General features: G+C 36.6%; 1 protein-coding gene across 1 annotated transcript in view; it reads left to right on the plus strand.

Moving 5' to 3' along the window:
- Window positions 1–23,359, plus strand: part of baz2bb (bromodomain adjacent to zinc finger domain, 2Bb) — a 140,227-nt gene that overhangs the window by 75,656 nt on the left and 41,212 nt on the right. The window contains exons 5-14 of the mRNA XM_079821432.1: window positions 3,395–3,541; window positions 7,582–7,742; window positions 8,077–8,289; window positions 11,683–12,036; window positions 13,037–13,514; window positions 18,086–18,346; window positions 19,060–19,114; window positions 19,599–19,707; window positions 19,791–19,892; window positions 21,647–21,860. Coding sequence (XP_079677558.1) covers window positions 3,395–3,541; window positions 7,582–7,742; window positions 8,077–8,289; window positions 11,683–12,036; window positions 13,037–13,514; window positions 18,086–18,346; window positions 19,060–19,114; window positions 19,599–19,707; window positions 19,791–19,892; window positions 21,647–21,860 — 2,094 coding nt within the window. The remainder of the gene's footprint in view (window positions 1–3,394; window positions 3,542–7,581; window positions 7,743–8,076; window positions 8,290–11,682; window positions 12,037–13,036; window positions 13,515–18,085; window positions 18,347–19,059; window positions 19,115–19,598; window positions 19,708–19,790; window positions 19,893–21,646; window positions 21,861–23,359) is intronic.

Genomic DNA, 23,359 nt, shown 5'->3' on the forward strand with positions numbered 1-23,359 from the left:
CAGCTCTTTATATAAAGTTGAATATATGAGTGTCCACATATCCGCATACATACATTATACTCGCATGCAATATAGCAAATCTGCTTGATTGTTTATCGTCACACAATGTAAACTATATTATGGCCCAGCTCTAAGCTGATGAAGATATTTAGATAATATAAACATTAACATCATAATTTTCTATAAAGCTGCTTAAATGTGTTTTGTTGAAAAACGTTATATAAATAAATACATTTGACTTGACTGGATTTATTGTATTTGATTGACACTTTGCAGGTTTTTGGAGTAGTTTTGCACCTAAGAAAAGTCTTTAATGAACTAATCCTGTAATAATAGATAAAAGGAGAAAAAAATAAAAAAAACTTTGAATGCTGGCTCAGCAATTTTTTGCCTTAAAGTTTAAAAAAATTCAGAAATCTGAAGGTTATTTAAGCCTTTATGCAGTTTAAGGAGAGAGAGTCTCACGTCCTGTGAAATAGGGGTGGGCGATATGACCAAAATCTTATATCACTATATGAGTAATTTTATTTCTCGATAAGGATATGTATCACTATATAGTTATTTTTGCTTTAAATAAGGTTTTTATGATTTAAAAATTTGATACCCTTGAAATTTCATGATTCTTATAACCATTTTCAATATCATTTAAATAATACACTATGAAAAATGCTGGGTTAAAAACAACCCAAATTGGGTTGAAAATGGACTAACCCAGCATTTGGGTTGTTTTAACCCAGTGAATGGGTTGTTTTAACCCAGCGGTTGGGTTAAATGTTTGCCTTAAACAAACCAATCGCTGGGTGAAAGCAACCCAATCGCTGGGTGAAAAGAACCCATTCACTGGGTGAAAAGAACCTAATCGCTTGGTGAAAGCAACCCAATCGCTGGGTGAAAAAAAAAAAACCAATTGCTGGGTTAAAACAACCCAATTGCTGGGTGAAAACAACCCAATCGCTGGGTTAGAACAACCCAATCGCTGGGTGAAAAAAAAACCAATCACTGGGTGAAAAGAACCCAATTGCTGGGTGAAAACAACCCAAGCGCTGGGTGAAAGCAACCCAATTGCTGGGTTTGTCCATTGTCAACCCAACTTGGGTTGTTTTTAACCCAGTATTTTTTAGAGTGTAGCCTAAAATGGCTGAACATTGCGTATGAACATAAAACAAACTGGACCGTGGGCATGAACTCGCCAAACATCGGTACAGGGAACATGACTGAGAATTTCTAAATAAAAGACATAAAACATAAACATGAAACAAAACCCCAAAACAAAACTACTAAGTAAATAGGGATAAAGAAAGAGCAAAGAAAACAAACTACAATAGAACAATGACTTCAAGCCCTACAAATACTACGTCAAATGTATAAAAACAATGCATAGTCTTTACTGTGTAAATTAAATATACATTTATTCTTAAAGTTACAAAAGTGATTCAGTCAAGACCAGTGAGAGATTTTCTTTTTTGTTGTTTGTTAACATTAATAATGTCTGCAAGTAAATTTGGATGCTGTCACTTTAAGAGCGACTGCACGGATCCAGTATACTTGTGCGTGTCCTCTCTCAACTGTTAATGTTCACTTAAACATAAATGACTGTTGACTTGCAAATACATGGTCACTTTGACACTAGGGATGAAACGATTACCGGTTTCACGATAAACCACGGTAAAATTTAGTGACGGTTAGTAATATCGTATAAAATTTAATTATCATTAAAACCGCATGTGATTATCACGATTTTAAAACTCGCGGTAAATCTTGTCCAGTCAGCGTCAGTCTGTTGTGCGCACCGCTGTTTTCTGAATGAGAAGAAATGGCAGAAGGCAGTGACAGCGCCGGGAGATTTTTCAGACTTCTAAAAGGACCAAATCTGAGGCGTTGTCATATTTTGGCTTTTACAAAAGTCCTGAGGGAAACTTAATCGAAGATGGTCACCCTGTCTGCAGAACATGCCAGAATAAAGTCGCTGTAATAGAGGGAAACACTTCAAAACTACGAACGCAAGGCAAGTGGACTTTGACCTCAATACCAAAACTACGTCTGGGAAATAATAACGTGAAGCGAACGAACAAGTTCAGACAAGACTAAGGTGACATTTAAGGGATAATAATCAGGGCTTGACATTAACAACCGCCGTTTGCGGGTGTAAGTTAACGTTATTTCGGCTGCACACTAGCCACTCTAGCGGTTGAACTTATTATAGTCTTCTCAAAAGCCATCTGTTATAATCGCGTTGAGCATTATAACCACTCACACGTGTTTATATTGAGTTTATGAATGCAATGTCTCATAATCAGAGGCGTTCAGATTATCCGGAATTTTGTTCAGAGCGCGCGCCGCTCACACGCTGAAATCTACACTAAAAGCAGAGATGTGTGTGTGATGTACGCAAGAGATTCACTCATCATACAGAGGTTGACTGTTTTTGTTCTATTTCAGCAGCGAAAATAGTTTCAAACAAACACAGCAGAACCACAGCGCATCTGATATGACTGGCATAAAGTTGGTGAATTTAGGGACCGTCTCTAAAGTTACACACAATATTGGTAACGTTATACACGTTTGAAACTTTAGTAGCATTTGAAGAGAATGAAAGTCATAAAACTGGCTGTAAAGTGATCATCTAGGTGTCAGGTATGATGCAGTCATTTTGATATTTATTATCAAATAAACTGTCAAATCATATGGAAATATGGATATGCATTATTTCTCTAGGATACTGTTTGGGCTCTTACACAAAACATGCTAGATTTAAATGCATCATTGCTGAACACTGATGAGAATATTGCTTGAGAATATATTTACAGAGATAATATTAGAGATTATATTTACGAGAAATTATTATTATTTATGCGTTGCTATTGACGACGGCCATTATAAGGAAGAAAATCCCACAGAATCTTGCTTAAAAAAGTGCATAGAGCTGCTTTAGTTTGTTTGTTGATTTTCAAATATAAAACTTGAACAAAACCGTGATAATATTGATAACCGTGATAATTTGGGTCACTATAATCGTGATGTTAAATTTCCATACCGTTTCATCCCTATTTGACACACAGGTTTGTGTATTTAACCATTCATGCCCAATTAGGCGGCAAAAAGCCCTCAGTTGAGTTGTCACGTGCTCTGAGCAGCGGCTTCATGTCTCTCAGAGAGAGCGTGCATATATCGTGTTCACTGCTAATTGCGCTCAACGGTTTAATCACCTGTTTTTAAACTGCAAGGCATAAAAACGTGTGCAAAAGATACGCTTTCATGACCACGCAGCAGAGACGATAGTCTAAAATCTCTACCAGTTGACAAATTTTAACTGGTTAATCGTGTCTGACGGTATATCGCCCACCCCTATCTACCTATGAAATGTTACATTGTATGTGCTCCTCTGTTTCCTCAGATTGGTGGCGTTCTGTAGATGCTCAAGGTCAAGGGGCAGCTGCCTTTTTTCCTCATCTTCTGGGTCTGCCGGCATTATTCACTGCATCGTCGCTGAACCATGAACAAACCCTCCTCCAGTCTCATGCCCGACGCACTCTTGCTAAAGGTATATTCATAACCCCTCATATATTTTTATTCCTGAAGGTAGTGAGCTGTTTAGCTTGATGCATGGGTGTCCAAAGTCCGGCCCGCGGGCCAAATGCGGCCTGGGGGTTTGAATTTCAAACGGCCCGCAGCTTGTCTATTAAAATGTATTATATGTGGCCCGCCACTGTTAATTTACAAATCGTGCAGTTTCACGATGTCAACACAAGGTGGCAGAGCTAGACTTTAGGCCAGGGAAACAGCGCCCAAAGCGGAACGAAACAGCGCTGCTGGTGCTCTGAACTGAACAAATGTGTTTACCTGCTGAGTGTCTCGATCACATGACCACTAAACAGCCAATGAGAAGCGTTCGAGTTCTCCGGTACGAGCTGCGAATCTCTCTGTGATTTGATTTAGTTTAAATCCAGTTAAACAGCGCTGACTTAATCAACAACACTAACGTGCAAATCATCTGAGCCGATTCAGTTCAAATACTTTTCAAACAACAATTCACCAACATTTATTATGGGTTTACTGCGGTAACACTACCTGTAACTGTGGTAATTTGTCAGAAATGTAGGTTAGTATCTAATTTTATTTAATTTGTAATGTAGACATGTATAAAATGAGTAATAAAGGCCAAATTGCAGACTATTTCTGTCAGTTTTGTGCATTTGTATTTATATGTTTATAGACTAAATACCTTAAAGCCATTCATTCATTTTTTTATTTATTTTTTGCCTTGTGTGCAATGCAAAAAATGCTGTCATTTAGTATTTTTGTCTGGTTTCTAGTATACATATATCTAAATATTCTTAAATCAAGATGCATTTACTAGATCAGTTAAATAACATTAGGCATTTTTTCTTATTTTCTGGAAAATAAAATGAAATCGAAGAGTTTTGGGTTAAAACAAGCAAATATATCTGCCAATGGGTTAAGAAAAATAATGTTTCTGTTTGGAATCTTGTTTCTGTCCCAAACAGAAACAAGATTATTTTTCTAACCCATTGGCAAATAATTTAGTTTGTTTCAAGCATAAACTCAATTCATTTAGATTTTTTCCCCCAGGAAAAAAAATAAAATAAAAAATGTCCTTAGTAAAAGCATCTTGATTTTAAGAATTTTTAGATATTTGGGCTGGAAAAAAGATAGCAATACCAAGTAAGAAAGTATTTTTTGTAGTGTGGTTTTACCTGTGGTGATCTATATACAGTAGAGCACTTGTTAAATTTAAATAAGAATAGAGTTCTAACTCAGTAATAATATTTAAATTTCACCCATTAAAATCTTTTGGTTGATGAAAGTTTTACAGATATTGTTAAATATCTATAAATTTCCTATGTCCTATCTCAAGCTACTCTACGGTCAGCTCAAGCTTTTGTCAAATCTGTCATGTTTCCAAGAAGCAAAACATGTAATATATGATGTATATATAATAGAAAAGGGACCGCGCCCACTACATTGAATCTGGTCCCCTTTAAAAAAAAGTTTAGACACCCCTGCCTTGATGGCTTGTTTAGGCCAAATACGAAGGAATGTGAAATTCCTTCAAGCTGAGTTTACTTGCTTGTAATAAAATTTGTCAAGTCAAAATGTATTATTTTTCCTGAAAGTTATGCCAAATTCTTGTTACTGCAAATGCAATGCAAACTATAAAGTCACCAATTTATACACCACATAGATTTACTCCACACATATACAGTAATGTTAAAAAGAAAGTACACCCTTTTGAACTCTATGGTTTTACGTATCAGGACATACTAAAAAATCATTAGGTCCTTGGCAATTAGGTAAATACAACCTCAGATGAACAGCAACACATGACATATGATAATTTTAATTTTTTTTTTTTTTTTTTTTTTCTTAACAAAAGCTAGGCCAAAGTGGAGAAGCCATGTGTGACAAACTAAGTCTTCCATAGGAATTAAGATGTACTGCTAATCAAATGTCTTTGATTAATTGATCATGTAAGCGTCACCAACTCTATAAAAGCAGGAGTTTTGGTAGTTTGCTGGTCTGGAGCATTCAGGTGTGTGTTAACACAATGACAAGGAGGAAAGACGTCAGCAATGATCTTAGAGAAACAATTGTTGCTGCCCATCAATCTAGGAAAGGTTGCAAGGCTATTTCCAAACAATTTGAAGTTCATCATTCTACCGTGAGGAATATTATTCACAAGTGGAAAACATTTAAGACAGCTACCAATCATCTCCGGAGTGGGCGTCCCAGAAAATTCACCTCAAGGTCAGACTCAGAGCAATGCTCAGAGAAATCGCAAAACACCCAAGAGACTGATCAAGTATGGCTCGTTTGGAAGGGTTGCCAGGAGAAAGCCTCTTCTCTCATGGCGAAGCATGGCTAAGGTTTGCAAAGTTGCATCTAAACAAACCATAAGACTTCTGGAACAATGTCCTTTGGACAGACGAGTCCAAAGTGGGTCACGCAACAGGACAATGATCCAAGCACACCAGCAAATCGACACCAGAATGGCTGAAAAAGAAAAGAATCAAGGTGTTGCACTGTCAAAGTCAAACCTCAGGCCAAATGCTGTGGCGGGACCTTCAGAGAGCTGTGCATAAATAAATGCCCACAAACCTCAATGAACCGAAGTAACGTTGTAAAGAAGAGTGGGCTCAAATCCCTCCACAACGATGTGAGAAACTGATAAAGTCATAAAGAAAATCATTACTTCAACTTATTGCTGCTAAAAGTGGGTCTACCAGCAATTACATCATAGGGTGTACTTAGTTTATCACACATGCTCCATTTTGGCTTTATTTTCGTTAAATTAATAATGACACGGTGTAATATGTCATGAGTTATTGTTCATCTGAGGTTGTATATACCAAATTTTTAGACCTGCTAAAGACCAGATTGTTTTTATTGTCATTATACGTAAAACCATAATTTCATAAGGGTTTACTTTCTTTTTCGCATGACATATATTTGTTGAGCTGCCTGGACATGTATTACAATTATTTATACCATGGTCTGTCTGAATACTTGATTCTGATTGGCTGGAATGTGTGCATTAAAACTGTTTAATGCACTGGTAGTTCCAGTCAGTTCTGGAACCATTCTATATAAATGCGCTGCTTTAATTGAAGTACACACTCACACACACACACACACGCCACACACATCTCACGTAACACAACACACAGAGATTGGAGATCATGCATACACACAGAAACATTCAGGAGCACAGAAACTTATCAACGCTGCCCCGTTCACTATTGAATCACTACATTATATTTCTCTCTCTCTCTCTCTCTCTCTCTCTCTCTCTCTCTCTCTCTCTCTCTCTCTCTCTCTCTCTCTCTCTCTCTCTCTCTCTCTCGATAATTAATGAAAATAAATGTAATCTTACTGCAATACTTGATCTCTGTGTCTGATTTACAGAGGGCAGAATGATAGATCTAACGAGCTGTAACTGATGAAAATAACCATTATTTTAGCCCTCCGGTCAAATATTGCAGTACAAACATCAATAACAGCTTTAACTTGTCAATGCTGGCAAATGACCATGGTATAAGTGAGATAATCCACGTCCACGGCTAGCTGTGCATAAAACTATCTGAATGCACACCACGCAAGCAACCTCCAACCTCTTTTGCCTCCACGTCATGCATTAAAATAGTTTAATGCATAGCTGGTCGTCAATTATTATTATTTTCCTCCACACTAAACATCAGCTGTAGCTATATCATTATATCATATTATAGACATGTGAATCTCTGTCTAACCTCAGGACTGAAACGTTCTTCTGTATTTACTATGTACTCTGTGGCTCGGACGTGTTAATAAACACATTTGAGATTTTATTTTGTCTATTACATATAAACTGCATCTATTTACACCTCTTCTGATTTCACAGGCATCTCACATTCACTGTTTTTGGATCATTTTTCCTAAATGTGGGCTCTGTTTTAAAACCTAGTGAGCTTGGTACTTAGTATATTAACAAAAAAAATGTTGCCATTCATTTTCAGTTTAATGTACGGCGTCATACTGTAACAAAAGATTTGTTTGTTTCGTACATGATATTTTCTGAAGCAGGTCTGAACGGCTCCATCAATGGAAAAACCAACTCGAGCTCGGCCTCCTCCACACCTTCTCCAGCCCTCAAACCTCCAGATCAGACCAAGAGCCTGAAAACCAGCTCAAAACCAGCACTAAACCAGCTAGAAGAGAAAACTAGACTCAAAACAAAGGACCAGGTAAGGTTGATCTTCATTTACTCCCCATCATGTCGTTCTAAACCTGTATGTTGTTGTATTTTCTAGCGGAACTCAAATGTTTGATGGAGTTCATTAGTTGACTAGTAGATAAACAGTTGAATATTTTCCTGATCTATGCAGCATTTGTATCAGTAAGCTGTGAAACCACTCACTACAGTTGACACTTTGTCAAAAAAATATCATCCACCTTTTTTGGGACTATTTTTAGTTTGTCATGTCAACTGGAATGGTGACAGAAAGCCGTTGTTTGTATAAACAAAGAAAATGTGTGTGTTTGGCTGCTCCTGTCGACTGACATTGCTCTTCCTGACAGAAGCTTCGTAGCAAAGTGCCAGATGTCTCCATCAACAGCGACAGCCAATCAGCATCCAGCTCTGACAGCTCAAGCGATGCTCTTAGCAGCTCTGACTCAGACGACCTGGAGGATGTTGACGACGATGATGATGATGATGATGATGAAGATGATGATAGTGATGATAGTGTGGACTCGGAAAAGTGTAGAAAAGATCCGAAAGGTATCCGAAAGGTATGTGGGTCAGTGAAAAACTGTTCATTTTATCTCAAGCTAAAAATATTAACAATTGTTTTCATTCGTTGAAATAAAGCTGTTATAAAAAAAGATATATATATTAGACGAGAATTAGAAATGTAAAATAAAATGTGGAACACTTTACAATAGTTGCATTTGTTAACATACTGTAACTAAAATACTTCTAAAGCATTTATTAATCTTAGTTAATTTAATCATTTGCTAATTCATTATTCAAATCAAAAGTTTAGTATTATTTAATGGATCTGAGAAAACATGAACTAACTATGAACAGCAGTATTTTACAGTATTTTATTTTTCAGTAACTAACATTAACAAACATAAATACTGTAACTGCATACAGTTTTGCTCATTGTTAGTTGATTTTAGGTTACTAATGTTAACGAATGGGACCTTATTGTGAAGTGCTACCAATAAATTAGAGATCAATAAATATTTTAATAAACGAAAAAATTGCTGCATAAATGAAAACTGAAAATAAAAGCCAATTCAAAATATTAAGAAATACTATAATTAAAGGTGCACTATGTAAACATTTTTCAGTAAAATATCCAAAAACCACAAGACCAGTGTTATATATGTTGTTCAGTTGAGTACTTACAATATCCCAAATGTTTCCAACTATTTGTAAATGTGAGAAATTGCTATTTTACCCAAGGAACCGGGACGTGTGAGGGAGTCGCCTGTCGATTGCATCATATCTGTGTTACCCTCGGTTTATGATTTTATTCTGCAGAAACGCTTTCCTCTCACTGTAGTGTGAACAAGTGTCATAGTAGCCGCAGAGCGAACACACAGAGTAACGTCATCACATCATCAACACACTCAGATGTGCCTAATATGATCATCAGAGCTGCGTTACCTCACACTCATGAGCGGAAAAGCGGTAATGGCATCATAGTGTTTGTCATAATAAAAGTCCCGCTGCTCGCGAGGCGTGTGTTGCGTTCATCTTATTAACAATCGCTCCAGCGGTTCCTCAGCTCCACAACACTCACTCCTGCTCTGCTTCACTACAGTAACGTTAATAATCACATCCATCAACATGATTTCTGCCCGAGTCCTGTCCCTATTCTTTCCCACCGGCTGTTAGGTGAAGACCACATGTCCCTGCGCTCAAACGTGGCGTCATCAAACTACGCCTTTGTTTTGAATAGGCGACCTCAAGCGGATTGAAAAGTTACATAGTGCACCTTTAATTATACTGGGAGTATAATAAGTTGCTGTAGGCCATTAAAGGCAAGGCAGCACATTGAACGTGCTGCGGTGGGACTCAAAAGGGTGTATTGGAGTTGGGATGCCCCCACGGAGTGAAAATCCATTGGATAAGTAGATCTAGTGGCACTGCAAACCTGACTCTGTCTCTTCCTCATCAGATAGGGGGGTCCTGAACTTAGTGATTCAGGCAGTTAGGGATTAACCTATTTGTTAAAAACAAAATAGAGATGGATACAGGGTTGTTTGCCAGGGAGTAATCTGGAAGGATCCAGAGTGCACTGGCAATCATTCATCTGTGACATCCCTGGCAACAACAAACAAGAAAGGAAGATTTGTATTATTTTTCTTAGGACTGTCTGAGTGGATGAGACCAAAAGGGAGAGCGGGACAGCTGCACTTAGCCATGAGTGAAGAGCGCCAGAACTGGCAAGGGTTTAAACGCACAACTACCTGACAAATATTCTGCCTCTTTGACTCTTCCTAATCCAGATAGGGGTATTCTCTGCTTTTATTGCTATTTTTATTTCTTATGCATTACATTTCTATTCTTATGTATTTTTTTCCTTTTCATGTAAAGCACTTTGAATTACCATTGTGTATGAAATGTGCTATATATAAATAAACTTGCCTTGCCTATAATAGTATAAAAGTACTGCTAAAATAACACTGATGAAAAGTAATCATAAAGAAAAAGAATCTTTTAATAATCTTGTTTACAACTAAAAGTGCCAAGATCTTAAAAATGTAATCTTTGTGTTTAGATTCATATGTTTTAAACCATTTATACAATTTAAGAGCCAGTTTTTCTAGCAGCTTGCAACACAAACCCTCTTTTAGCATTAATAAACGACTGTCAGGATTCACTAAAGACACTAGCGCTGAAAAGGTGTGGACAGGGTTATTTTTGCGGCTGATCTTATTGCGTATGCATTTGTAGAAGTTTTTCTTTCAGACGCAGTATTTATGGGAGGAGAGTATTTAAAGGGAAAGTTCACCCGAAAACGAAAATTTGATGTTTTTCTGCTTACCCCCAAGGCATCCAAGATGTAGGTGTCTTTGTTTCTTCAGTAGAACACAAATTAAGATTTTTAACTCCAACCGTTGCCATCTGTCAGTCGTATAATGCATGTCAATGGGGTCTAATTCTAGAAGAGTAAAAAAAACATGCCGATGAACACGGATGAAACGATCGGTTTCTGCGAGAAACCGAGCAGTATTTATGCTATTATTTCACCTCATATCAGACGAATGTCACCAGCTCTCCAGACCGCCATAACTTCCTGTGAGTAAGGTCAAAATACCCGCGAGATCATAGAAATATACATAGATGCCTCATTAGTGCCTGCGCGGATCGGTCGAATGAGGCATCTACGTTTATATTCTATGATCTCGCGGGTATTTTGACCTTACTCACAGGAAGTTATGGCGGTCTGGAGAGCTGATGACATTCGTCTGATATGAGGTGAAATAATAGCATAAATACTGCTCGGTTTCTCGCAAACCGATCGTTTTGTGTCTTAAGACATCAATGTGTCGCCACGAGCCGCAGGGTTTAATTTGAAGTTGTCTGTGCATGTTTTTTTTACTCGTATAAAATTAGACCCCATTGACATGCATTATACGACTGACAGACGGCAAAGGTTGGAGTTAAAAATCTTCATTTGTGTTCTACTGGAGAAACAAAGACACCTACATCTTGGATGCCCTGGGGGTAAGCAGAAAAACATAACATTTTTATTTTTGGGTGAACTATTCCCTTTAAGTGAATTACACAAAATGACTAAGGTTTGTGCTCGTCAATTTACTGGTGTTTGTGCCATTATTTACCGCCCAAAAAAAGCACGTCTTAAAGCAGACGCTAACTGGTGATCATGTTGGTCATTACGGAAATGATCCGGCTGCATCTGTGTCTTTAATTTGTGTGCCATCAGTAGATCGGGCGCTGAACTTTACACTCCCATCAGCGCTTTTATAGGGTTGCGCTCTCACACTAAATTGCCCCGTTAAGTAAATCTGGCCCTAAGCATTTTATATCATAAAATTATGGTCGTATGCTATTCTGAAGCTAGCCTTTGATCTGGTAGACGGCATTAATAAAAAGTATTATTACAAAAAATGTAATATTTATAAGTTATTTCACTCTCGTTCCAGCCTCCATCGCACATCCAGGCCTTCAGGCCCGCGGAGGATCCCAGCAAACAATCCAGTGTCATCCACGCTACAGGTCAAGCAGCCAGCGCAAAACCACTTGCGTTAGTCACACAGCGGCGCAGAGACCGGGACGCACCCTCCCCTAAAGACCTGCCTCTGTCCTTTACGAAAACCGCCTCACACTCATCCTCTCCAAAACCACCTTCCCTCACCCCATCGCCGAAGCCTCCGTCTTTCCCTCACACAACGCCCTCCTCCAAATCCACTCCTCTGCAGTCGGACCGTCTGAAGACCTGCAAGAATTACCTCAACGAGACACTACTGACCATTAACCACATCAGCAAACTCAAACAGGTGACATTCAATTATCAACAAACAAGACACTTCGCCAAACTTTTGAGTACATGCTAGTCATATTTTAAAACTAAGCTTTAAAATATGACTAGCATGTACTCAAAAGTTTGGCGTCAGTGAGATTTTATTGGTAACACTTTACAATAAGGTTGTTTTAGTTAACATTAGTTAATGCATTAGTTAACATGAGCTAACCATGAACAACACCTCTGTTCAGCATTAGTTCATCTTGGTTAAAGTTAGTTCATAAAATCCAGCTGTTCATGTTAGTTCACAGTGCATTAACTAATGTTAACAAGATTTTAATAATGTATTAGTAAATGTTGAAATTAACATTAGCAAAGATAAATAAATGCCTTAAGTGCAGTTCATTATTAGTTCATGTTAACTAATGTAGTTAACTAATGGACCTTATTGTAAAGTGTTACCATTTTATTTTTATATTGAAATAAATCGGTACTTTTTGTTCAGTGCGGAAGAATTAAATTGCTCAAATAGGTCAGTAAAGATATTTATAATTTTACAAAAGATTGATATTTCAAATAAATGCTGTTCTTTTGAAATTTCTATTTATCAAAGAAAAAAATGAGGTGTCATTAAGCAGCAAAACAGAAATGTTTCTATTATAATGATTTCTGAAGGATCATGTGACACTGAAGACTGGAGTAGTGATGCTGAAAATTCATTATGTTGTTATTTTCTATCATAATAATTCACAGTATTATTGTTTTTACAGTATTTTGATTAAATAAATGCAGGCTTGGTCAAAAACATCTACTTTTTATCGGTAGTTTATATCAAATGCATAATTCAATTCTCAGCTTGACTGTTTATTATGAAAATTTCTACATTATAATAAAAACATTATATTGGAAATATTGTTTTGAATATATTAGTTGCATATTTTCCTATATTTGTGTGAAGGCAACAGTGAGTGAATGAGTCACAATGAATGACAGATGAAGTAATTGCTTTTCCCTTCCGCTCTCTGTCCCATCAGCCATCACTACCTCAAGAGTCGATCAAACAAGCTTTTTCTCCATCGTCGAGAGATGCGCAGGAATCACAGAGCAGCCAGAAACTTCAATACAGTCCGTTCCTCCCGTCTCTTCCTACTGAGAACCACCATCCCGGAGCGGAGCAGGACGCTCCTCTGGCCCTGATTACCAAACCTCGCTGCCAGAGCGCACGCGTCCCTGATAAACCACTGCTGGCTGCCACCAGCCCCACATACAACACCCCCATCAACCTCACCACCACAGCGGGCAGAGAGACTGGTCCGAACGCTACCTCACCCGGGCCGCCTCTGAGAGCAGGCCGAGGGAAGGGCTGTAACATGGCACAGAGGACCGTGAAGAGACCGTCATTGGTGGAGAACTTCAGGGGGGCGGAGTCTGACCACCCTGACAGTAAAGACTCTGATGACTCATTAATGGAGGATGAGGATGAAAATGACATTTCAAACGACAGTCTCTCAGGTCAGCGTGATGTTTAATCATTCAGATCAAATATTTATAGAGGAATGTTTGCTTATCTTTTGGGTAACGTTACATTTGTTAACATTAGTTAACTACATTAATTATGTAGTTTGTGATGTGTGTGTGTGTGGGCATCAACGCATGGATTGCCTGTATTTGAATCTGAGCGCGTGGTCCGTGGGCGTGGCCGCATTAGCGGATAATGAGTCAGTAATGAGTCGACTGAAATCTCCCACTTTTCACACAGATTACATAAACACAGAATATTTGTTTTCGTTTGATTTACATGATTTAAAACCTGACGTTTCTTTAGACATATGTCTCATGTTTGTGTGTCAAGTTCTCACTAAGCTAAAGGTCATTTTCTGAAGAGAATCAGATTAGACATCATTGAGAGAGAGGCTGAAGATCGCAAATCATGTTTGTTTCCCTTATTTTGCAAAAAGCACAACAATTTGTTTTTATTGTGACTGTACACAAAAAAAATAGAAACTTTACAGAATATAATGATGTATAACACTTGCATGAATGATAAAAAAATGAGTTATTTGAGTCTCTTTGTCATTGATAAGAAAAAAAGAGAGCCAATCGCGCCGGCGCAATCACAGACTCGAGGGGGTTAATCACCGTTCTATATTAACCCACTGCTTTCCTTAAAGCACACACACATACGTGACAAACATTCAGGAACACAGAAAATTCTTGGACCTTATTTTAAAGGTCCCGTTTTTCCAGGTTTTTTTTAACTTTGATTGTGTTTACAGTGTGCAATATAACATGTGTTCATGTTTCGCGTGTAAAAAACCCCCAGTATTTTTCACACAATTTACTTGTATACTGCTGTTTTCACTGTCCTCAAAACGGCTTGAGGATTTCCTTATTCTATGAAGTCCCTCCTTCAGAAATACGTAACGAGTTCTGATTGTGCCAGTGGTTCCCGTGTTGTGATTCGACAGCAGCTTAGCGCACGTTGCCCGGAAAGGTCACGCCTCTTACCATAACGGGGAGATGAACGCGCTCAAACTACAGCCCCTGAAGGCCAAACAAAGGTGATTTGACGCCGGTATGAAAATAACAGCGTCTGAACGACATCGCGACAAACACACTACAAACGCAACCGAACGCAACACTTCCTCTTCTCCACGAGGGAGCAACAAGACCACGCCCCCTTTTTCGCGTATTCTTGTGGGCGGAGGTTAGTCAACAAACTGTTCTACTGACGTCATTAAAGCAGGAAGTACCAGGATGTAGTCCAAACCGGCCGTTCGCTGTAGGCTTTGAAAGGGAACTTCTGTTAAATAAAATATCTCGCTTGGCATTGAACTTTGAGCTTTATAATTTTACAGGTATTATTTATGCTATAACAGCAACATTACACACTAACTAAAGTTTGAAAAATGGGATCACGAAGAACAGGACCTTTTAAAGTGTTATCATCTTTTGAGATAAGTTAATTACTAGCTTAGTACCCTAAATTACTACTTATGAAATTTCTGTTCAAACTTAAAATGTTCTCCTTAGTGGCAAAATGTTAAAAATATGGGTAGAAACTTTATTGTACAAGTCAAATTGACCCTGATTGGATTCACCAAATAGTCACACTAGTGTTGTCAAAAGTACCGACCGCGATACCAAGTCGGTACAGAAATTTAAACGTGACGCTTTGAGCGCTGTTGAGCAGAATCGTAAACACCTCTGACTGGCCATTGTGCTCACACGCTCATCGGATCAGGGTTGCCAGGTTTTCACAACAAAACCCGCCCAATTGCTACTCAAAACTAGCCCAAAACAAGCCCAATCTCGTTTCAGGGGGGTTCTGGGGGGTAAAATATGTGTCTTTTTGGCAGGGTTGCCTTCTAAAATTTGCATTCCCGGGGCTAAATCTCACATAATAGGGGTCGCTTCAACCCACGGATATACCCTGTTCAGTGAATGGCTGAGAGGAGCAGCAGGGCATGTCGTTGAACGCACAAATCAGCTGAGAGACGTGGATGAGCGAGCTCCACATGAGCACACAGTGCTGCCACTACTTTATCACTTATCTGCTTCCTTTGTTTTATATTTAAAGAATTTAGTTTGACCCGTTATGATTTCCATTCGTCTCTTGTGCTTATCACTTATATTAGTCACCATCACAGAGCTTTAGTTCATCCAGTTTCTCTGACCTCTCTCAATTCAGATTATTTTAAACATATAAAAATGTAGTTATTCACTATATCATACTCGTTCTATTGTGTGACAAAAAGATATAGGAGATGAGAACGTCTTTATTGGACAGTCGGCTATATTATATTATTTTAAAATGGAGTATGTGAGCACAGATTAGGAGAGAAAACACATTAGGCAGGCAGAACGCAAGTACGATTTGATGGCGAATATGCTAATTTAAGCATGACCTTTTTGGGCAGGCTTTAGCTACTTTCCTTGGAAAATATTTCGCAACACTGGTTTTGAAAGCGGGAGCGTTTGAAAACACAAGCAGGCGTCGACCAGCGGACCGGTAGGCTGATAGACGCCTGCATTCAAACGCTCCCGTGTTTATTTGTGTAACCGCTCTGGGTATATTTACTAGGGCTGTCAAAAGATTAATCGCGATTAATCACATCCAAAATAAAAGTTTGTGTTTACATAATATATGTGTGTGTACTCTGTTAATTATTAATTATATATAAATACACACACATTCATGTATATATTTAAGAAATATCTGCATGTATATACATTTATATAATCTATAATATATATAAATATAAATGTTTTATATATAAAAATAAAAAAAAAATCTTAAATATATACATGCTTGTGTGTGTATTTATATATAAATAATAATTAACAGAGAACACACACATATATTATGTAAACACAAACTTTTATTTTGGATGCGATTAATCGCGATTAATCTTTTGACAGCCCTAATATTTACAACAGGTTTTTGAAGCGCTGGTCATTGTAGCCAATCACAGACATATTTGATGAGCGTGTGAGCACAATGGCCAGTCAGAGGTGTTTATGATTCTGCCCAACAGTGCTCAAAGTGTCACAGTTTTACAATTTCAGTACCGACTTGGTATCACGGTCGGTACTTTTGACACTAAACACTAAATCACACTATGAAAAACAATCAGGTAAAAACATATCTTTAACATTAAAAGTTCTCACAATACAGTATTACAAAAAAATATGATTTTTAAAACTGTATTTAGCAACTCTTTTTTTCACTTTTTTTTTTTTTTTTAATAAAAAACATTATAAACAGAATAACTGACCATGGGTTCGATTCCCAGTGAAACTGTACAGCATAAATGTACCCCATCAACAGTGTAAATTTCTTCAGATAAAAGTTTCGGCCAGATGCATGAATGTAAACAACCTCAGAGGGTAGTTGAGAAACTGACATAGGAAAATGCATAAAAAAAATTAAAAATCATAATCAAAATGCAAATTCACGACACATCAGAGTGTCAAAATTTTGCGTGCATGTTCATGATCCTAAACGCCATTAAAGTCACACGCAACATGCTAGAAAAGTTAAAGCAGCACTAGGGAACTTTTCAACCTTTATAATATATTTTCAAGACTCTTGTGATTATACATCGACTTACAATAGGTTGAATGACACGTCTGCCATAGCCTGACGGGGTCTGTATCGTTTTTAATCGTACTTTTAAACTTCGGGTTTCGGTTAGTAACCCGAGAAATAAAAGAACTACAAAATTCGACTGCTTTACGGCATATACGTCACTTCCTTAAATTCGGACGTGCTAGCCCAACTATCATTTGTTTGCCGAATGTTATAGTCATGGCCGAAGCAGCACAGAAAAATAAGAAAGCAAAGGTTTTGTCGGAGGAAAGCAAAAAGAGGAAACGAGAAAGTGATCGTATTAAAGGCAGGAGGAGGATCAACATTGGGCAGCGTTTGCTCGTTGGCGTGAGCTGAAGGAGGAGGGGCTACATTCTTGTAAGTAAATGCATAAGACGTACAAAATCATATTTTAGGATATCTAACATGTCTGTGATATTTGTTTATTTGTCTTGCCTCAAGCTATAATGCAAATCGATTTTTCAAATTTGCAGATTCATCTAGGGTAGCTTGATATTGTAATATTGACGATATATGGTTATTTCCTACCACTCAAACATTGAATTGAAGTATCATATAGATTCCGTAAAACGGGAACCAATAGACTAGGCTACTATAATGACACTGGCTTGTAAACGTGAGCATCGCGATCATTTGGCGTTTGAAAAAAAAATAAAACCCATGAAATGATATTCATATGACATGCTGAAACATATGCCACTGTACCTGGGATGAAGACATTTCACACGCGACGCAAGCAGAACTCCTGCATGTGAACTCCTGCAGTGTTCAGGGCTATCATGGTTTTCATGTCAATAAATGCACGTGCGATGCATCCACTGATGTAGAATGACAGAGTTTACGACAGTAGTAGAGGACAATACTGTTTCCCAACTGTAGGGGGACCCAGAGAGCAAAACCTACCTAGTGCTGCATTAATAAATGTATTTTTTCATGCATTCATACATGAGTATTGTTTTCTCTCCTGCAGATTCTGACAGCAACTTAGACAGTGATTCTGATGATGAGGATGGTAAAGATGAAGAGATGGACACAGATTTCGAAATGGACAGAACGCCACTCAAACTCAACAAATCCTCAGCGTCTGTACTAGACTCCTCCCCCAACACTAGCCCCGCCCCTCTCAATCTACAGGTTCAGAAAACACCTGTCACAGCCACGCCAACCAGCTCTGGGAATTCAGCCAATCACAGCCCACTTTTCTCATCTTACAGTGTAGCCACACCCACAGGTATTGTATATGAATGGTTGTTCTTTAGAAATATCTACTTTCAACTTAATTAAGAGTTAACTCAGATACAAAATTGACCTGATCTTTTAGTGCACATTAAATGGGGTTGTGCATATTTGACTTTAAAACCTGCAAGTACACTACCGGTGAAAAGTTTGGAATTATTATGATTTTTTAATTGTTTTTGAAATAAGTTTCTTATACTCACAGAGGCTGTATTTATTTATTTATTTTTTTGATGAAAAATGCATAATAAAAACAGCAATATTACAATTTAAAATAACAGTTTTCTGTTTGAATATGTAATTTATTCTTGTGATACAAAGCTGAATTTTCAGCAGCCATACTTTAGTCCTCAGTATGAGGAATAATGAAAAATATAAAGCAGCAGAACGGTTTTCATCATTAATAATAATCATAAATGTTTCTTAAGCATCAAATCATCATAATATAATGATTTCTGAAGGATCATGTGACACTGAAGACTGGAGTAATTCAGCTTTGATCACAGGAATAAATTAAATTTTACTATATATTCACATAGAAAACATTTATTTTAGGTTGTAAAAATATTTCACAATATTACTGTATTTTTCATTCAGTAAATGCATCCTTGATGCACGTAAGAAACTTCTTTCATAAACCATGAATTTTGGCTGGTAGTGCGACGTTTCTGTGATTTTTATTGATTTGCTTATCTCTCATGTCCCTAGGGAAAAGGAGAAGAGTCACCGATGAATGTGCACTACGGAAACCTCTAGACTATGGGTGGGTCATGACTGTAAAGCCATATCACCTTACATTGACCATTCATTCTTTTGATTAATGCTGTCACTCATTTGCAGGCATTTTAGCAGTCTTTTTAGGCCCAGATCATACTCTACACAAATTTGCTTCTAACTTTGCAAATGCTGAATGTGTCAGACCAATACACTGTAGATAGTTAAAGTCAGCATGTTTATAGCGGCTTCCATTTAACAACAGCACATCAGGTTTAATGACAGACATTTGAAGGACACTCTATCGCCCCCTTGAGCACAGAGGTTTGTTATTGCCCAGCAATGCAAGAATTCATGTGATGTAAAGAAGACTGCACACACACTTGAGCACAAACATGCATCATTAGCAGCCTTTCATCTGCTGCAGCTGCTTTCCCTCACACTTTTAGGCGAATTCAGCCTACAAATCCCTGACTTATAGTTGTCTCATTAATGCATGACTTCACAGTTCTTCTCAACTCTTTGGTTTGCAGATGGCAGAGAGAGACGCGCATCACAAACATGTCTGGACGTTTACGGGGAGAGGTGGCGTACTATGCTCCATGCGGCAGAAAGCTCAGACAGTATCCTGATGTTATCAAGGCAAGAGATCTTGTGTTTGACCGGTGTGGGCTTCTTAATGACCTCCTGCCGTTCTGTTAATCTTATGTTCTCACCCCTCACAGTATCTGACCAGAAACGGAATAAGCGACATTACACGTGATCATTTTAGCTTCAGCGCTAAAATAAAGGTTGGCGACTTCTATGAAGCCAGAGATGGACCACAAGTAAGTTGTGCCAGTGCTTATTAGTCAAACATGACCTGTGTAGATTGAACACGTGTATATTATTATATTATATTATATTATATTATATTATATTATATTATATTATATTATATTATATTATATTATATTATATTATATTATATTATATTATATTATATTATATTATATTATATTATATTATTATATTAATTATATTATATTATAAATAAGCCATCTAAGCAATAATAATAACAAATTATTTTATATTATATTTTTAATAATAATTATTACTCTAAAAAATTATCTAAAAAAAATTGTTTTCTTTGATGTTTTAAATATTAATTAAAAATAATAAAATAAGCCATCTAAGCAATAGTAATAATAACAAATCATTTTAGATATTATTATAATTTTTTTCTTTTATTTATTTTTCTACTACGTATAATTATAAATAATAAATATTGTATTGTTTTTTTCTAAAATGAATAATTTATTCTCTGAACAATGTTATCTGTTGTGTTAGTGTTTTAAAAACAAAATAAAAAATTATAATAATTATTATTCTAAAAAAATATTCTCTAGACTGTTGTTTTCTGTGTTGTTTTAAATATTTATTTAAAAATATATATAATAAAATAAACTATCTAAGCAATAATAAGAACTAATAATTTTTGATATTATTAATATTTGTATTCTACTATTACTACTACGGCTGCTAATAATAGTAAATATAATAATAATAATGTATTATAATAATTATTACTCTAAAAATTGTTTTCTTTGGTGTTTTAAATATTAATAAAAAAAGCCATCTAAGCAATAATAATAATAACAAATAATTGTAGATATTTTTTTCTATTACAACAACTACAACTACTACTTCTACTAAGTATAATTATAAATTACATATTTTATAATTTTTTTTCTAAAAATAATAATTTATTCTCTAAACAATGTTGTCTGTTGTGTTAGTGTTTTAAATATGAAATGAAAATAATAATAAAATTATTATAGTAATTATTATTCTAAAAGAATATTCTCTGTGTTGTTTTTTGTGTTGTTTTAAATATTTATTTAAAAAAATATATTATAAGCCATCTAAGCAATAATAACTAATAATTTTAGATACTATTATTATTAATCATTACAATTTTTATTCTACTATTATTACTGCTACTGCTGCAGCTAATAATAGTAAATATTATAATAATAATTTATAATAAAAATTATTATAATTAAAAAAATGTGTTTTCTTTGGTGTTTAAAATATAAATTAAAAATAATAAGTCATCTAAGCAATAATAACAAATCATTTTAGTTATTATTTTTTTATATTTTATATTACTACTACTACAAAGTATAATTATAAATTATACAAATAATAATAATAATAATAATAATTTAGTCTCTTAACAATGTTGTCTGTGTTAAAGTGTTTTAAATGTGAATATACAATTGTAATTATTATTCTAAAAAGGATTCTCTAAACAATGTTGATTTCTGTGTTGTTTTAAATATTTATTTAAGAAATATATATATAATAACTAATAATTTTAGATATTATCATCATCATTTTTATTCTACTTTACTACTCCTACTGCTGCTAATAACAGTAAATATAATAATAAACAATAAAACAATTTTTAAAGAATAATTCTCTGAACAATGTTGTTGTCTGTTGCGTTAAAGTGTTTTAAATATTAAACTACAGTAATAATTTAATAATAATAATAAAACCTTTTCCTCCTAAAATACTTTGTTGTTGTCTTCTTCAGGGGTTACAGTGGTGCTTGATGAAAGAGGAGGAAGTCATTCCTCGTATCCTAGCGATGGAAGGTCGGCGGGGTCGTCTGAAGCATCTTGACCCTTCGAGGAATCCTGCCGCTGACTCCGCTCGCTCCCGAAGGAAAAGCAGAGCGCCTGATGAGAGTGAAGCTGATGCTCTCAGCACGTCTGAGGCCAAGCTACTGCGCAAACTGGAGGCCCAGGGTACAGCTGACACACACACACACACACACACACACACTTCATCTTATCTTATCACAACCCATTATCTGTGAGCGCATGCAGTCATTTGTAAGTTGAATGTGTCTGGCTTCCAGTGTCATCCGCTTCCAGTTATTCCAGCTGTACAAACTGGTATTTCATATCATTTTATTAGTATGTATTATTATAAGATTAACCCTATAGGCGCCAGAGGTTTTTTCCTAAAACGTTCGATTTTGACATCTTAATTTCAAAAGGCTTTATCTTAAAAGTGATAAAAGATAGAGACTTTCCATAAATTAGAGAAGGATTAAGGATAACCCAAAGTTTATATAGGGATTAAATTTTCACATTTAATTTGCATATTATGATGTCATACGGTGGTGGACATCGTGGATTATAGAATTTTAATGAAAAGTCGCATGTTTAAATGATAAAATGGAGCACTTCTTTGCCCCCAAAATGTCCCTCACCTTCTCTATGCTATATTGCACAATACTGAATGCTCAACTGTGTAAATCATTACTAATAAATGGTAGAAACAGACCGAATGCTGTGGAGATTTTCCATTTACTACATACAGTAGGCACTCTGATTCCATGTATGGGGCACATATATATTATTCAAATGACACACAAACACAAGTTTAGTTCAAAAGCTCACTCGATTGCGGAGAGGCACACGGTCAGAAGACAAAGCTTCATGGCTAGCACGGTAAAAATCTCCCGTCTCGTTCCCCACAACACTAACACGTCTGCTAACTTCGCGATGAACACTCAGGAAACATTGAAACATTAGGAAACATTATTTCCACATCTGACATTGGGCAAAGGATTGACCGTCTGTGCTTGGTGTAGGGCTATACTTTCACTTTCAGAATCATGTCATCTTCTGAAGGCAGATATTCCCCTTCAGAATTAGGGTCCGCGAATAGAAGACCCAACACTTCATTTTGGGTAAGCTTTATTGATGCCATTAGAAAATAATAATAATAATAATAATCTAATGCAAATACTCGCTGACGTTGATAATATTGCTCTGATAAAATGGCTCACTCGCACACTAGCTCCGCTTTTGTTCGCACTGATTCAATGCGCTCTTGCTCGAAGATTTTGTATAGAAGCATGGTGCTTTTTTGAGTCAGGGATGGAGTATGACATGTCTGCCATCTAGTGGAGGGGAGGGCGAACGAAATTTGACACCCTATTTGACAAAATCGGACGTTTTATTCATGGACAGTAAAATAAATGGACACAGCGACCCCATAGACTTCACAGAGAAAAATTGAAGTCAGGTAGAAGCACACACTTCCTGAAGGCTGAGCGGCCTCAGACTGAGCTTGACAAGTGAGATGGTGGTCCAGTGGGTTAAACCCTGGAACTGATACGCAGAAGGTTGCTGGTTCGATCCCAGCGGTCACCACCAGTGTGTCCTTGAGCAAGGCACTTTACTCCATGTTGCTCCAGGGGGATTGACAACGTAGATGTGACGTGAGCAACCTG

Source organism: Gobio gobio (genome assembly GCF_949357685.1).
Source record: "Gobio gobio genome assembly, chromosome: 7".
NCBI lineage: Eukaryota > Metazoa > Chordata > Actinopteri > Cypriniformes > Gobionidae > Gobio > Gobio gobio.